Source organism: Poecilia latipinna, unplaced genomic scaffold (assembly GCF_001443285.1).
Source record: "Poecilia latipinna isolate Pla-1442-1.1 unplaced genomic scaffold, P_latipinna-1.0 Scaffold713, whole genome shotgun sequence".
In the NCBI taxonomy this organism is placed as follows: domain Eukaryota; kingdom Metazoa; phylum Chordata; class Actinopteri; order Cyprinodontiformes; family Poeciliidae; genus Poecilia; species Poecilia latipinna.
Genome location: NW_015113329.1, coordinates 304,818 through 318,647, shown reverse-complemented (window position 1 = coordinate 318,647; position 13,830 = coordinate 304,818). Strand labels below are relative to the sequence as shown.

General features: G+C 40.7%; 2 protein-coding genes across 3 annotated transcripts in view; one reads left to right on the top strand and one right to left on the bottom strand.

Moving 5' to 3' along the window:
• Positions 1 to 4,728, bottom strand: part of LOC106955188 (methylcytosine dioxygenase TET1) — a 36,612-nt gene extending 31,884 nt beyond the window's left edge. The window contains exon 1 of the mRNA XM_015045207.1: positions 2,694 to 4,728. Within this exon, the coding sequence (XP_014900693.1) occupies positions 2,694 to 4,679 (1,986 nt within the window). The 5' untranslated portion in view covers positions 4,680 to 4,728. The remainder of the gene's footprint in view (positions 1 to 2,693) is intronic.
• Positions 4,660 to 13,468, top strand: slc25a16 (solute carrier family 25 member 16). 2 transcript variants are annotated; one of them, XM_015045216.1, is made up of 10 exons: positions 4,660 to 4,728; positions 8,422 to 8,553; positions 9,374 to 9,466; positions 9,556 to 9,689; positions 9,806 to 9,869; positions 9,981 to 10,102; positions 10,204 to 10,267; positions 10,365 to 10,527; positions 10,661 to 10,729; positions 11,656 to 13,468. In XM_015045216.1, exons 2-10 carry the CDS (start codon positions 8,454 to 8,456, stop codon positions 11,810 to 11,812), a joined length of 966 nt encoding a protein of 321 aa, XP_014900702.1. In that variant the 5' UTR covers positions 4,660 to 4,728; positions 8,422 to 8,453; the 3' UTR covers positions 11,813 to 13,468. The 2 variants fall into 2 exon arrangements, with proteins under 2 accessions (XP_014900702.1, XP_014900701.1); XM_015045215.1 differs by lacking the exon at positions 4,660 to 4,728 and adding an exon at positions 7,669 to 8,083.
• The last annotated feature ends 362 nt before the right edge of the window (positions 13,469 to 13,830 follow it).

The following is a 13,830-nucleotide window of genomic DNA, read 5'->3' as shown; positions in this document are numbered from 1 at the left end:
ACCCATATATTTGGGTTTAGCAGGTATTGCTTCAGTCTTTGCCTGCCTTGGAATGGGGCCATTTGTTCATTGATGACCAGCTCTTCTCCCTTTGGGACTGAAGTTAGTTTTGAGGATAAACAAACAATGAAATAATGGTTTTACAATGGATCCTCATGTTTTCATTGGGAATGACCCCAGCTTATGAACCATGCACATTTTGTCCATGAAATGGTTTTGCATCTATCTCCTGTTGCTGTTAGTCAATAATAAAGTAAAAAAAAAGGCCTTTAATAATTATTTTGTAATCAATTGCATATCATCGCATTAGAATAATATTGTCTCAGCGAAAGGGCCCTAACTGAGCAATGTTGCCCTGAGGCAACAAACAAAAAAACACAGTTTTTGCATATAAATAATTTAAAAAAAATGTCTTGAAATGATCTATAATGCTTCTTTACATACTCACAGATATGAAAATATTTTTAGTTAGTGACCCAAATTTAAACATGAAGAAAAGTGATGTATAACTTACAAGTAGGAGGCAAGGTGTAGCATGCACCTCTGCTTCATTAAAAGGACTGCTCCTCTTCTAAGTAAAAGGTCACATGAACCTCAACACCTCTTTTATTTGGACAAAAATATGTCTGGAGGTATTTTAAATCATCAACCCCCCCCAAAAAAATAAAGGAGCAACGTGAGGTACAGAAATGTGGTTTGTTGCCCGAGGGCAACGCCATGCCATAGCGTCGATCTGCAAGAAACGAGACAGTGGTGCAAGAAATGATTTAAAACGCAACTAGTAGTGTTTTTAACGTAGGCAGCGCCGATCTGCAAGAACGGAGACAGTGGTCAAAGAAATGACTGAAAACGAAAATGCTGCTGTGTTTAATATAGACAATGTAATGCTGAGTAATTTACCTACAACTGCTTCCTTTCCTGGAAATCACAGTATTCTTTTCACAGTAAGTAGGCTGTGTGTTATTACTAAGGCAAGTTAAGATGCCAAATAAAGTCATTTCTTCTGACCAATGAGAATGTAAAAGTAGTATTTACTATCCCTATCACGTAAGTTATTCTGGTTAGTTAAGGAAAATACAGCTAAATATTAACGACCTAAAAAAATAGGGTCCTCCACTCTATTGGCCAAGGTAGGCACTTTTGCTAAATTTAATTTACTTCTGAAGTATGCCGTCGGATCTGAGACATCAAGCTGAACAGAACCGTTTTCTGGTTGCAGCTTGAAAATCCCTTCTGGAATTCTGGTTTTAGTCGACCTTCCTGTTTATTTCTACAGTTTCAAACTCTGACATTTTTTGTTCAAACACACACTGTAAATTGGACAAAGATGTTTTTCTCCTTTACTTTTTTGTGACAAAACAAAACAAACAGAAAAGGTCCAACTAACTGCTACTGTAATTCTGTATTAGTTTGACAGTAGAGTGGTACCTAAAAAATTGTATTTATTCATTAAAGTGTTACCATAACGACTTTGATAGTCACCGCATCAGATGGTGTCTACATGCCAATTCTTTGCTTAAGAATGATGTCAGAGAAAAACATTTCAGTCACGAATATGTGGAGTTTGCTAAGACTTTAGCTGGAACTGTTTTGGTCAAATGACAAATTAGTTTTCTTTTTCTTTTTACTCCATAAATCAGCAAAATGTTTGACCAGAGAAACAGAAACGTATTCTACAGTAAGAGCAGATACGTGTACACAACCTGGAAAACATGCCAGTAAAACAAGGTAGAATTACTTGGCATGCAAGGTGTGACATAGAGGAATACAGGGAGAAATTGGCTTGTTTATGGGTAGGAATATGCATCACTGTGTGATTATGCCAGTGGAATTCAATGCTTCTCACATATCTTGAAGAGATCTGCATTAGGTCCTTATTCAAACAACAACAGACAGTTCAGAGACATAGCAACCTACAGCATGGAAGCAATGGCATTAAGAACTATATTCAGCAGTAAGACGTAAAATAAGTCCTGAAGCAGATGGCCACAAAGCCCTGATCTCATCAAGACTGTCAACCTTAAAAGCCTGAAACATCCGAGAGGCAGACTAAATCCAAAACACAAATGCTGCTCATAAATTGAGGGGAGACTCACTTTAAGATTGAACTCTTTATATAAATTTATCTACAACAGTTTTGAGTGCCTTCGTCTTCGGAGGCTTTATTATCTGTCCTCACACATTGCTGAAAGTTGCTCTCCTGATTGCAACACTGAGGACACACACAAACACACTCATTCACGTAGGCATGTGAAACAGGGCTGTTCTTTAAACATGTGCTAAACTGCCGGCAGTCATGTGCCAGTGGCTTCCCGTCCAACAGTCGGATCTCTATCCTCCAAACACACATGTGCCCAGGCAATACTTCCCCTTTCTCTCAGTGACGAGCCATAACATTTAACAGGAAAACACCACAAAGCTCACCATCTGATAGCACCGACTGAGAAGTTCATTTATCTGAAAGTGAAAGCTTCTGTTTCAACTGTTTGTTTCTAGTAACTCTCAATCATCGCTTTTATCAGTGGGCAGGAAACCTCAGAGATCACAAGAATCGATGCCACAGGGCAGAAACCGCCTCCGATCAGCTGTCCGCAGAAGATCTGTGTTAATTAATTTTATTCCTAACGTAAAATCCATTGTCTGACCAAAGTTTGTTATTCACGTGGGGTAACAAAGAATTTTACATGTCTTACCTGTGCGTCACGTTGACTGATTACAGATGAAGATCTTCTCCTCTTCAGCTCCACACACTTCCTAAGCTTGCAGATCTGGTGGCCGGTCCTGCGATTGAGGCAGCAGCTGCACTGGCCGCAGTTAATCTTCCTGAGGCATGGCTCGCACGCCCCACACCTGCTGCGCTTCTTCCTCTCCTTCCTTTCTGATGTCAGAGTCAGGCAGGCGAGCGAGCCCATCCCTTCTGGCCCCCAGGATCCAGGCAGAGCGGAGAAGCTGGCATCGCCGCACCCGGTCTCTGACTCGGTGTCAAAGGAAAACGAGGAACGAGTGCTTTCCGAGCAGCAGGACAAAGTGGAGCTGCTGTCTACGGAGGAAGTTGAGATCTTTGGCACAGGATCATCCTCTGGCATTGCTGCCCGAGTGCCATCCACAACAAAGTTTGGTTCATGCTTTCCTGTGGGGGGTTTGGTGTTTGCCTCGGTAAGTAGCATAAAGGAGGGAAAGGGCTTCTCTTTTTGTGGCTCTTTATATATTTCACCTTTGTCTTTGGTCTCGCCTGGTGTGCAAGCTTGCTTCTCTACCCCAGCAACAGGCGTTTCTCTTAGATCAGACTTCCCTAGACTTCTTGGCTGCAGAGAGTCCCGACAGATGATAACCGGAGTACTTCTAGTCACTATAACGGTCTGCCCCTTCAGAGCAGCATCAGAGTTAGGCGAAGACCCTGCGAGTTGAGGCTTAGCACCATGAACGGTTGGTCGAAGATCAGTCTTTGCCTGGTTCACAACCTCCAGCTCACACAAATCTGAGGTGGAGAGAGCTTTGGTGGGATATGAGGTAGCTGCATTGGAGAATACACGCACAGGTGACTCTGACTGTGCCGTCAGTAGGTTACAATGAATCGGATCTGGGTTTTGACATGTTGGAGTGTTGGTTTGGGTGTCTTTTTCCCAAATGTCTTCACTCTCACTACTTCCCAGCTTCACAGCAATTTCTTCCTTCACTATCATTGTCTCGTCTTGTCTCTCAACCTCCGTCTCTGCTTCCAAACTCTCAACATCTCTCTCTATGACAACCAGCGGCTTCTCATCTGTCCTACTCGCTTTCATGGCCAGCTCTTCGCCCTCCTCTTGTTGGACAGCGCCCCCATCATCTTGCTTACCACTGCTGTCAAGATGATCAAGCTCATTACCATGGACAGATGAAGTGCCATTTTTCTCACTGCTGCCCTGTGCCCCCGGGGAGCCGCTGCCTGTTAATTCTGACGAGCCAGAGGTGTGATCTCCACTCCCGTCACCTACCCGTCCATCACTGTCGTCACAAGCTGTGACCTCAGTAGCTGGCTTCGAGTCCCCTTCACTGTTATTGCTGAAAGACTTTTCATCTTCAGTTATAAGGCTGTCACAGCTGTGCTGCAAATCGCCTCTGCGTGTGTCAGTTTCAAGAGAGCTGCCCTCTATGGCATCGTTAGGCTCAAGACTTGCCGCAGCTTCAACACCAGCCTCATGATGCATTCTGGGGGGTTCTTTGTTGTCTGGTTTCTCATTTTTTCCATCAGGAGGAGAATTGTTGATGCTGATGCTTGAGGGCTTGTTACTTGTGTTTTGTTGCCGGGATGCAGCTCTTCTCCGACTGCTCCCCCTCCTGCTATTTTTCCCTCCTGTGAACGCTTTCGGAGACTGGCAGGGAGCAACAGACACTTGCGTTCCCCGTTGGGACTTCCTCGGCCCGAGGGGGTTTTCGGGCACACTGCTCGACCGTCTAAGTCTAGTAGATCCCGTTACATTTCCGGCATGGCTACCTCTGCCAGGGGACCTCCCGGGATTCTTCCCGCTTCCACGAGGTCTCCAGCCTGATTTGGCCTGGTTGTTTCTCGAAGTTGACCGTGTGGATTCTGCTGGTGTTTTCTGTGTGTTACAGGTTTGGCCCCTGGTGCTGGTCCCTCTCTGGGCTTTTTTTCTCTGAGCAGGTGTGTGTCTCCTGGTTGGCTTGGTAGGTGCAGGCATGGCTGAGGGTGTAAAGGAGAGGACCTTTGGCAGCCAGCATGGGAGCCAGGTAATTGTTTATCTCTCGCTCAGAAAAAAAATAAAAAAAATTTTAAACCCTTCTTCTATTATGATTTATCCTCGAATTGTAAATTATAATGAATGTTAGCTGGCAGTTGCAGAGCATCACCTATGAAGACAGAATGGACAAACAAATAAAAATATAGCCACACAAAGTTTAAATGCTATAAAATTGAAATAACTTCTTACAGATCAGTTGTTTAAATCCAACTGCATTCGTTTTTACTTTTGCCCCTCCTAAAATAGCCACTCCGATGTGCATGTGCCGAGGGGCTGATGTCAATAAAGCCGTAAACAGAAAAAAAAGACGAGAAATAATCAGACGAAGTCCATAAAACAAACATGGAGAGGCTTTAACATTTTAAAGGGCAGGCCCGTCGAGGAGAGAGGGCTCTGTCCGGAGGTCGGATCCTGTTTTCGTCTTCCTGGCTGGCGGAAGAGGGGGTTATTACTGTGTAAAAACCGCCCTCAGCGTCGCTCTTTATTATTATTTTGCACTTGACCGCTGTCATTTAAATAACACGAAGCACTGCGCGTCTGGAAACCTCGCTTTGCCAAAGCCCTTACTACTTTGACCCGAGTGGGTTTTTATTTACACGTTTACAGACCGAAATGCTTTACATACCGCAGAAAGAGAGAGAGAGGGAGAGACAGTTGCACTGCCTGGACCGCTAATAATACTCCGCTCCAGCGAGACGGCGAGACCTTGTATTGGTTTCCCTCCTCGGTAAATATAGACCGCTGCTAAGTTCAATCCTCTCCCGGGGGTGACACATGGACATGATACCAGTACCGACAAGCCGGGGACGGGCACCGAACAGAACCGCCGCTTTTCCAGCCGTGCTACCGTGTAAAGTCTTTGCGGAGCACGACGCTACGTTGAAATGTAAATCCCTCTTCTGTCAATCCATTCAGGGCAGCCCCGCTCACTCTCCCTCCACCAGACGCAGCCCACGGTCTCTGAGCTGGCCGAGAGCTCTTTGTGAGGACTGGAAAACCCGAAATGGAGTACAGACACGTGAACGCAGCAGGACTGTGTCAAAAGTAACGGGTCAATCAAATAACCTCGCAAAGTTTTAGAAACATTTTTTTTTTACTCATTATGTGTCAGTTTATTACACAGCTAGTAAAAAGTTTTTTTTTTCTTGCCCTTCACAATTACAGCTTATCGCATAAAATGTCAGTAGATCCGTTGGAGTTTGTAGTTTAAATAGATTTATAACAAAATAAATAGCCTATGTAAAATACTGTACATTAAGAGCAAATTTACATTATAAAAAATTAATAAAGGACCGACATGTTTGTCATATAGTAGTAGAATTGAACTGAGATGTAGTATTGTTATAACGTGTTGGAATTGTCACAATTCCAACACGTGTTTGCTAATTGCTGCTGCCGCTAGTTTTGAGGAGCTTGGGGGAGACTGCGGCTCCAAGGAGGAGATTTGCGAGATCAAGCGTTTAGGCACCCCAGATGGCTGCCATGAGATTCAAGGATTCATCAAACATGTATAAAAGAATCAAAGCAACACTACAGGTATGTTTTTGATGAAGAAATAACATAACATTAGAACACAATAGCTCAAAAAGAGTTGATTTTACATAATACTCCCCCTTTAAATATTTATAGCTTCCTCAGATTCAAAGAATTATGCAACGGAGTAGGATGATGAATGAAATGTGCAGGGACATTTGTAAATAAAAAATAACAATAAACTATTTACAAGAATTGGAAAAACCTGTGCAACCAATACGGATGTAATATTAAATTAGGAAAAACTCTGCAAATAATAAAAAGCACGGATGTAAACACTTGCTGAGTTTAAGTTTGTTGGGATCTGTGGTTGTCAGCTGTTTGGAGGAAGGAGCTGCGGTAACGTTCCTTTGTGCACTGATGATGCAGCAGTTTGTCGCTCTCCATTTTAGTAACAGCTCCTTGCATGGAGTGGAAGACACTGTTAGCCCTGATGAGTTTATCTAACCGCTTCTGTTCAGTTTTAGATAAACTCCTGCTTCAACAGACAACATTAGATGACCAATGTGGCTACTGAGTCCACAAGGATTTTCAGGAGATCCCCTGCACTCCAAACGACATCAGTCCTTTCACTTGATGTTCTGTGTCAGTGTGGTGGGTTCTGTGCCTGCAACAGTCCACCACCAGTTCAAATGGTTGATTGGATTCTAGAGTTTCACAAGAAGGAGGAAATGACAGTCAGTTGCATGATCATAAAATGATTTTTAAGGGAGCTTGCTGAAAGAGCCAGAATTATTGATACTCTAAAATTAAGACATAATCAAGTCAGTGTTATTGATAGCAGAGCAAACAGTCAATAGGATATGATTCAAATTGGACAAAAATAAAATCCTCCACCTTGCGAAATTTGTCAGCTACTGGAACATGATTCATTCAATTGGTTTAAAAAAATGAATTTTAAAAAAGCTACTTTAAAAACGGAAGGGTGAACATTGCTTTTGTTTTGACTTGAGTCACAGTTTTACATATTTTTGTTACAAATAGAAAATCTGCTTACATAAAATCTGATTTGAAAGTAAAAGGCTATTGATTGCAAGAATTGAAATGTTGTATTACAAAACCACGAGATATCAAGATATTTTTTTTTGTCATATTTTAGATTTTTCTGTTTTTTCATACAAAAGACTGCTGAATACGCATTTTTCTCATAGCCATTATTCTGTATAATTTCAGGTTTTATACTAAATAACTGTACAAAGCAGCAGCTCAAGTATTAAACAGATACTTAAGTATTTGGAATACATATCTTGGAAATTAGAAACTTAAAAATTGATAGATTTTTTTTTTTTTTTTTTTTTTTACATTTGTTCTGGGAAACACATCATTGTTCAAGTAGATATTTACAGATGTGATCGTTTAAATAAAATAGCAATAAATACATTCAAAAGAAATGGCCGGTATTAGTATTACCATGTCATTAAAGACACAGTCTGACTCTCCTAGAGCTCACACGGCTCTATGGTCCCTCCCATATCCGCAACCGGAAACGTCATCTTGCGTCAATATCCTGCGACTGTTTATATCCGGTAGCCCTTAGTCGTCTGAGGGCGAAGGGCACAGATGTTGTAACTCCTCATATTTTGAGACACTATACCGTGTCTCAGTCATACATTTGTCTTACGACGCAATCGTCACAAACCTTTCAGTAGCTCGTAGCCATCTTTATCCCTTATGTCATTTGGTCTCAACGAGTATAGGAGAAGATGAGGGGGAAAGCTGTGAAGGTGCAGGTTCTTGTTCCACTGAAAAACATCGTTAAACTTCACTATTGATGCTGCTTTGACTGTTTGCTTTCCGATTCCCATTAGTTTGTAAGTATCTTTTTTTATTATTTTCTATTGCAGCTGTCATTTAGTGTTGCCGTTTAGCTGAAGCTCCATGTGGGCGTGGATGCTAATCACCGACAGTGATCTTGCACACATTTCCTATAACCAGTGTGACCGTTTCGGTCTGTGAAAACAGCCTCCACAGTTGGTCAAATTTAAATGAAATAATTCAGGAAGATCTAGTTTCGCTTAAGTTTCAGTTCATATGTTGCTATAGGTTTGTTATTTCTGGATTAAGGTAATTTTGCAGTTTTGACATGTGCTTTATGGTTCGTCTAGATCCAATAGTTTATATTTCACAGTGTTTTCACTAAACTTGATAGGCATGGATGTGTCAGATTCCTGAGCAGAGAGGATGACATCGGAGGCTGCTGTCTCCACACCCTCCCCTACCAGCAGCAGCAGTACACCTGCTAAAAGAGATTACTACTGGCTTCGCTCCTTTGTGGCTGGAGGTATGACATGATGCATCATCTTACTAATCATGTTCAGGGCAGTTTCGGGAGGGTTCAATCTTAAACAAAATGGTTTTGTATAAATCACTTCCTATATTGCTTTATTGCCCTTTCATACAAAAAAACAACAACAAACTAATATAATACAGGAATGGATATTCATTTGTAAAACTATATCAGATAATGTAAAAGTAGAAGAGCACTGAAGATGATGAGCCTGTATAGTGATTATCCCAAGCTTATGCATCCAAAAGGTTAAAGGTTAAAGGGGGGAGGGGAGTAGATCCATGTATTCTAGGCAGATTGACCTAGTTAATCAGATGAAAAAGTTCCAGTTTCATACATGGTTGTCAAAATGATTACAAATGCAATGATTAAAAAGAAGAGTGTGGTAAGTTCAATAAAATCACTAGTAATAATTAAACAACTGAAAACTGTGACCAAAAGAATCAGTTATATAATAAATTTAATGACAGCTGGTTAAAGAGTTCTCCCCTTTGACATGCTGGTAACCAAATTCTTTGACCCTATGGAATATTATTTTTTTTCTCCCTTTTTTTCATAAATAAGGATAGCCAGTACACAGGATAGTGATGTTCAGTGGCTAGCTTTTCATCATGCACGTACACATTGACCTGAATTTGATTCTCACTTGAATTAAAATGCCACAATGTCACAGAAAAAAAAATAAACAACTGAAAACTTAAACAACTGACATTGTGGTATTCTGCACAAGCTGCGATTGAGACGTTTGTATTTTCAGGCATGAAGCCTGACATTCTGTTTACATGCTTATGTAAGAGTATTGTTCTGTTTACAGGTGTAGCAGGATGCTGCGCGAAGACTACCATCGCCCCCCTAGACAGAGTCAAAATTCTTCTTCAGGGCCAGAACCCCCATTACAAACATCTCGGTAAAATACTGACTAACTGCCAAACAAGCAAATTAACTCTTAACAAGTTAGTTTATCACCAGAGTGAATCTTGTGAATTTTCTCTGTAGGGGTGTTTTCCACTTTCATGGCTGTGCCAAAGAAAGAAGGCGTCCTGGGCCTGTACAGGGGTAACGGTGCGATGATGGTCAGGATATTTCCTTACGGAGCCATTCAGTTTATGGCCTTTGACAAATATAAAAAGGTAAAGTGAGTCTTTTATCATTAATTCTCTAGTCCAACATTATGTTTTATGTTTATGAATGCGTTTCCCGTGTAGGCATTATTTTTGATGCATTATTGTTGACGATCTCTTCATAGCTGCTGAATAAACGGATTGGGATCTCTGGACACATCCATCGCCTCGTGGCAGGATCTATGGCAGGTACAGATAGACCTCTTATCACGGTGCCCCAAGCTTTACTGGCACAGATAGTGTTGTATTTTATTTTCTTTTTTACTGTGATCTCATGATCTTTTGCTTATGTGTTTTCAGGCATGACTGCGGTGATATGCACCTACCCTCTGGACGTGGTCCGAGCCCGGCTGGCCTTCCAGGTGAAGGGTGATCAACGCTACTCTGGAATTATTGATGTTTTCCGCTCCATTTATCACAAGGTGATTTACCTTTGATGAACTTTGCTAATTTAAACTAAAATGTTACGTCAGATTGTAAGTTTCTGCTTACTCTCTGTTTACCTGTTAACTCCTTTCCACAGGAGGGCGCATCTGGATTTTATAGAGGCCTGACTCCAACTCTTGTTGGAATGGCGCCTTATGCAGGTGAGTTTTGGTGCATTGATTTTGTTGTTCAAAGGTGCTTGCAAAAATGTCCTCCACGTGTTTAGCCAGTCTCTTATTTCTCTCTGCATCCTCCAAGGGCTCTCCTTCTTTACCTTTGGCACCCTGAAGAGTCAAGGCTTAAAGCACTTCCCGGAGCAGCTGGGCCGCCCCTCGTCAGACAACCCAGACGTGCTCGTTCTGAAAACCCACATCAACCTGCTCTGTGGAGGCGTTGCTGGTGCCTTCGCTCAGACTATCTCGTAAGTGCTTTCCTTGACGGACGTGTTGGAGTTTTGAGCTCCGACCGAGTCAAACGCGGGTCGGTTTCCGATTTTTAATAACTCAACTTCATCATTTCTGGTTTCTGTGTTATGACGGGACTTTCCTCACCAGCTACCCCTTGGATGTGGCAAGGAGGAGGATGCAGTTAGGAACTGCGCTTCCTGATTCGGATAAATGTGGGTGAGTATCGCTGCTGGTTTGACTTGTCATAGTTTGGTTTTGCAGTGAGATGATATCATAACTTTTGTTTCGTCTAAATATTTGAATATTTAATCAAGAATATTTTCTTAGAATCTTTCATTCTAAATTTACACTTAAGGGACCCCAAAGGGACATGCAGCTGTAAAAGCTGCAGGAGGTGCTTCCACCGAGGTTTCACTTTTCACTAATGCACTGCTGTGTGATGGGCTGTATAACATCACTGTACGGATTTGCTGGTGACAATTGTCATAAGACGAAAATATGGCCAAGAAGAGGTTTTTAATGCAAAACGTTTTATACAAAATTTTTCTGTTAAAACTTTATTGTTAAGTTTTTCCCAAATAGCTGCTCAGACTACTCGTTATCTGTATGTTTAGTCTTAGGGTTGTTTATTTTTTAAAAAATATATCTTAAATCATATGGCTATCTGACTTACCTAATATCTTGCAGCCTTACTTTGTGCTGGTCCATCACATAAAATCCAAGTGAAATGTGTTAAAATCTGTGGTTGAAACATGATGGGATGTGTGAGGATCCAAATATTTGAGAACTTTTTGTGTTATGAAACAAGCTTAAATCTAAGTAGCACCCCGAGTCGTCAGGCTCCAGCAACATACCATTCATTCCTGGAAAGGTTCACTGAATACTTTTCCAAACACGACTCATTGTTCTCGCTTTTAACTACTTCTCTTTGTCAGATTTTCCAGAAACAGCAAAGTTTTATTAGCCTTGAGAGATTTCATTTAATTTTAGAATACATTTTTAAAGACTCCAAATGACGCTCTGCGTACTTGAAATACTTGCTCTCAAAGCAAACAGAAAATTGTCTTCGATTCTGTGTTTTATTTCTTATTTGTGGGTCCCGTTGCGAAAATAACAGTGTTGTTTGTCTTGCATGTGCACAGATCGCCTCTCAAGACTCTGAAGTACGTGTATAACACATACGGTATCAAGAGAGGACTATACCGAGGCCTTTCTCTTAACTACATCCGCTGCGTGCCCTCACAGGCCATGGCCTTCACCACCTACGAGTTCATGAAGCAAGTCCTCCATCTGAACTAGTCTCTTCCTGAGCCTGAACGATCAGATCGTTGACCCGATCAGCTTCCGCGTTTCCCTGACGGAGTTGCCGCTCAATCGGCGAGTTCGCTCGGTATGTCTTATTGTAGTTCAGCTCCCCAAAGAAACCAGGAGAGTCAATAGTAAAGACAAAGGGGATCTATAGTGTCGAACAGCGGGAGGCTGTAATTCCCCTTCCATCTGCATCATTACTGAAAACATTTTGGTTTTAAAACATCCTTACGATTTCTTGATCAGTTATGCAAGCAGCGCCAAAGCAGCCCTGGAATGTTTAGCAAACTCAATCACTTTTTAATCATTTATCACAAATTAAATCATTTTAAGCACTTTTTGTTTCTTTCTGTTGGATGAAAGAATTTGCTTTTGTTCTTTAAATTATTATGAGTGTTTGTCATGGTACAGCTGCTCAATTATATCCTTAGATGTTTTTTTCTTTTCTTTTGTAAGTTTTACCAAGTAGAGGTAGCTGCTGCTAAATGGTGACATTTACGATTTCTTTGTACACCCTTGAATGAGGGTGTTTTTAGTTTTGTAATGCAGTACTTAGGAAAATTTTTATTTTTTATTTTTTTGCTTTCTCAGTACAAATCAGCATAAATACTGTTTGTGCGTGCCACATGATGTCTCAAAACGGCCTTCCATTTAATTTTCAGGTCTGAAATGGAGCAATTTTTTGTTTCTGTTTTAAACATGCGTTCATGTTTCTTAACACGCATTTAATGTCAAGAATGAGTCTGTTGCAACTGTGACGATGTCGCTTGATGTACAACCATAATATTTTACAGGGAACTCAGGTTTAAATTGCACTGAAGCTTTTTATTTATTGCTTTAGCAACATGTTGCCACTGGGTGGCAGTATTGAAACAAGATGTAAATGGTTATCCAGCCCTGCGGACTGCAAACCTCAGACATGGACATTACATGCTTGATTTGGCCTGATCAGACACAATAAAACAAAACTTATTACTGCTGTTAAGTAGCTATTTGCTATTTAATAATTTTAACCCCAGATTTCAGTCAACTGAGATGTTTTTTTTTACTAGCTATTATTTTGTAAGAATTAAATTTCTTCGAAAGAAAAGAAGAAATTTACAGCTTGATCTAAATTCGAATGAACCGGAAAACAGACTATTTACCTCTTAACAGCAGTCAGTACCTTAGCAGTTGTTTTTTTTTTTTGTTCTTTATTTTGTCTTTAATAATTTTAGGGAGCCCAAATAGGCTTTATATAAGAAAAAAGCTGTTGAAGAAACTAAGCTCTTCATTTCCTGAAAACAGGAAATTTTCCAGTTTTCTTTACAGCAAAAGTAATTTGAAAAACATTTCTATACAAAGGACCTCTTCTATGTTGGACTGTCTTAATCGTTAAAGGCGATCCCTGATCGTGTTTATAATTAACTGCAAATGAACAATAAAGCACAGTGCCTTGCTAAAGCATTTATACCCCTTTGTTTTTCCCACATTGTTGCGTCACAACCACAAAACTTTATGTATTTTAGTGAGATTTTATGTCATACAACAACACAAAGTAGTGTGGAAATTTGAAATGCCTCTAGAACGGTGTCATGGTTTTAAGACAAAAGTGTGACAAGAGGAACATGAACATGTAGTCAGCCCTTGATCCTTTAGTCTGACCTCCTGTAAGTAAAATCCAGCAAACGAAGGAAGAAAAAGAAAAGTGTTAATCAGAGAAGCACCTGAGACTATTGGTAGTTTGAAAATTATTAGCTGTGTGCTCCACATATTGGACTTTTACAGAAGAGTAGCAGAAGAAAAAGCCAATTCTGAAATAAAACAATAAGAAGACAAGTTCACTGTGGCCATAAACCATGCACAACATAGCAAACATTAGAGAGATCAGGCCCAGTTTTTGGACTAGATGGCAGATCCCCCTGTCACATGAGCTCAATTAAAAATCAAAAGACATTTTAGATAATTCATTGTAAAATAAATAAATAAATGGAAAACTGTCATTTTTCTTTGTCTCGCTTCACAATCGT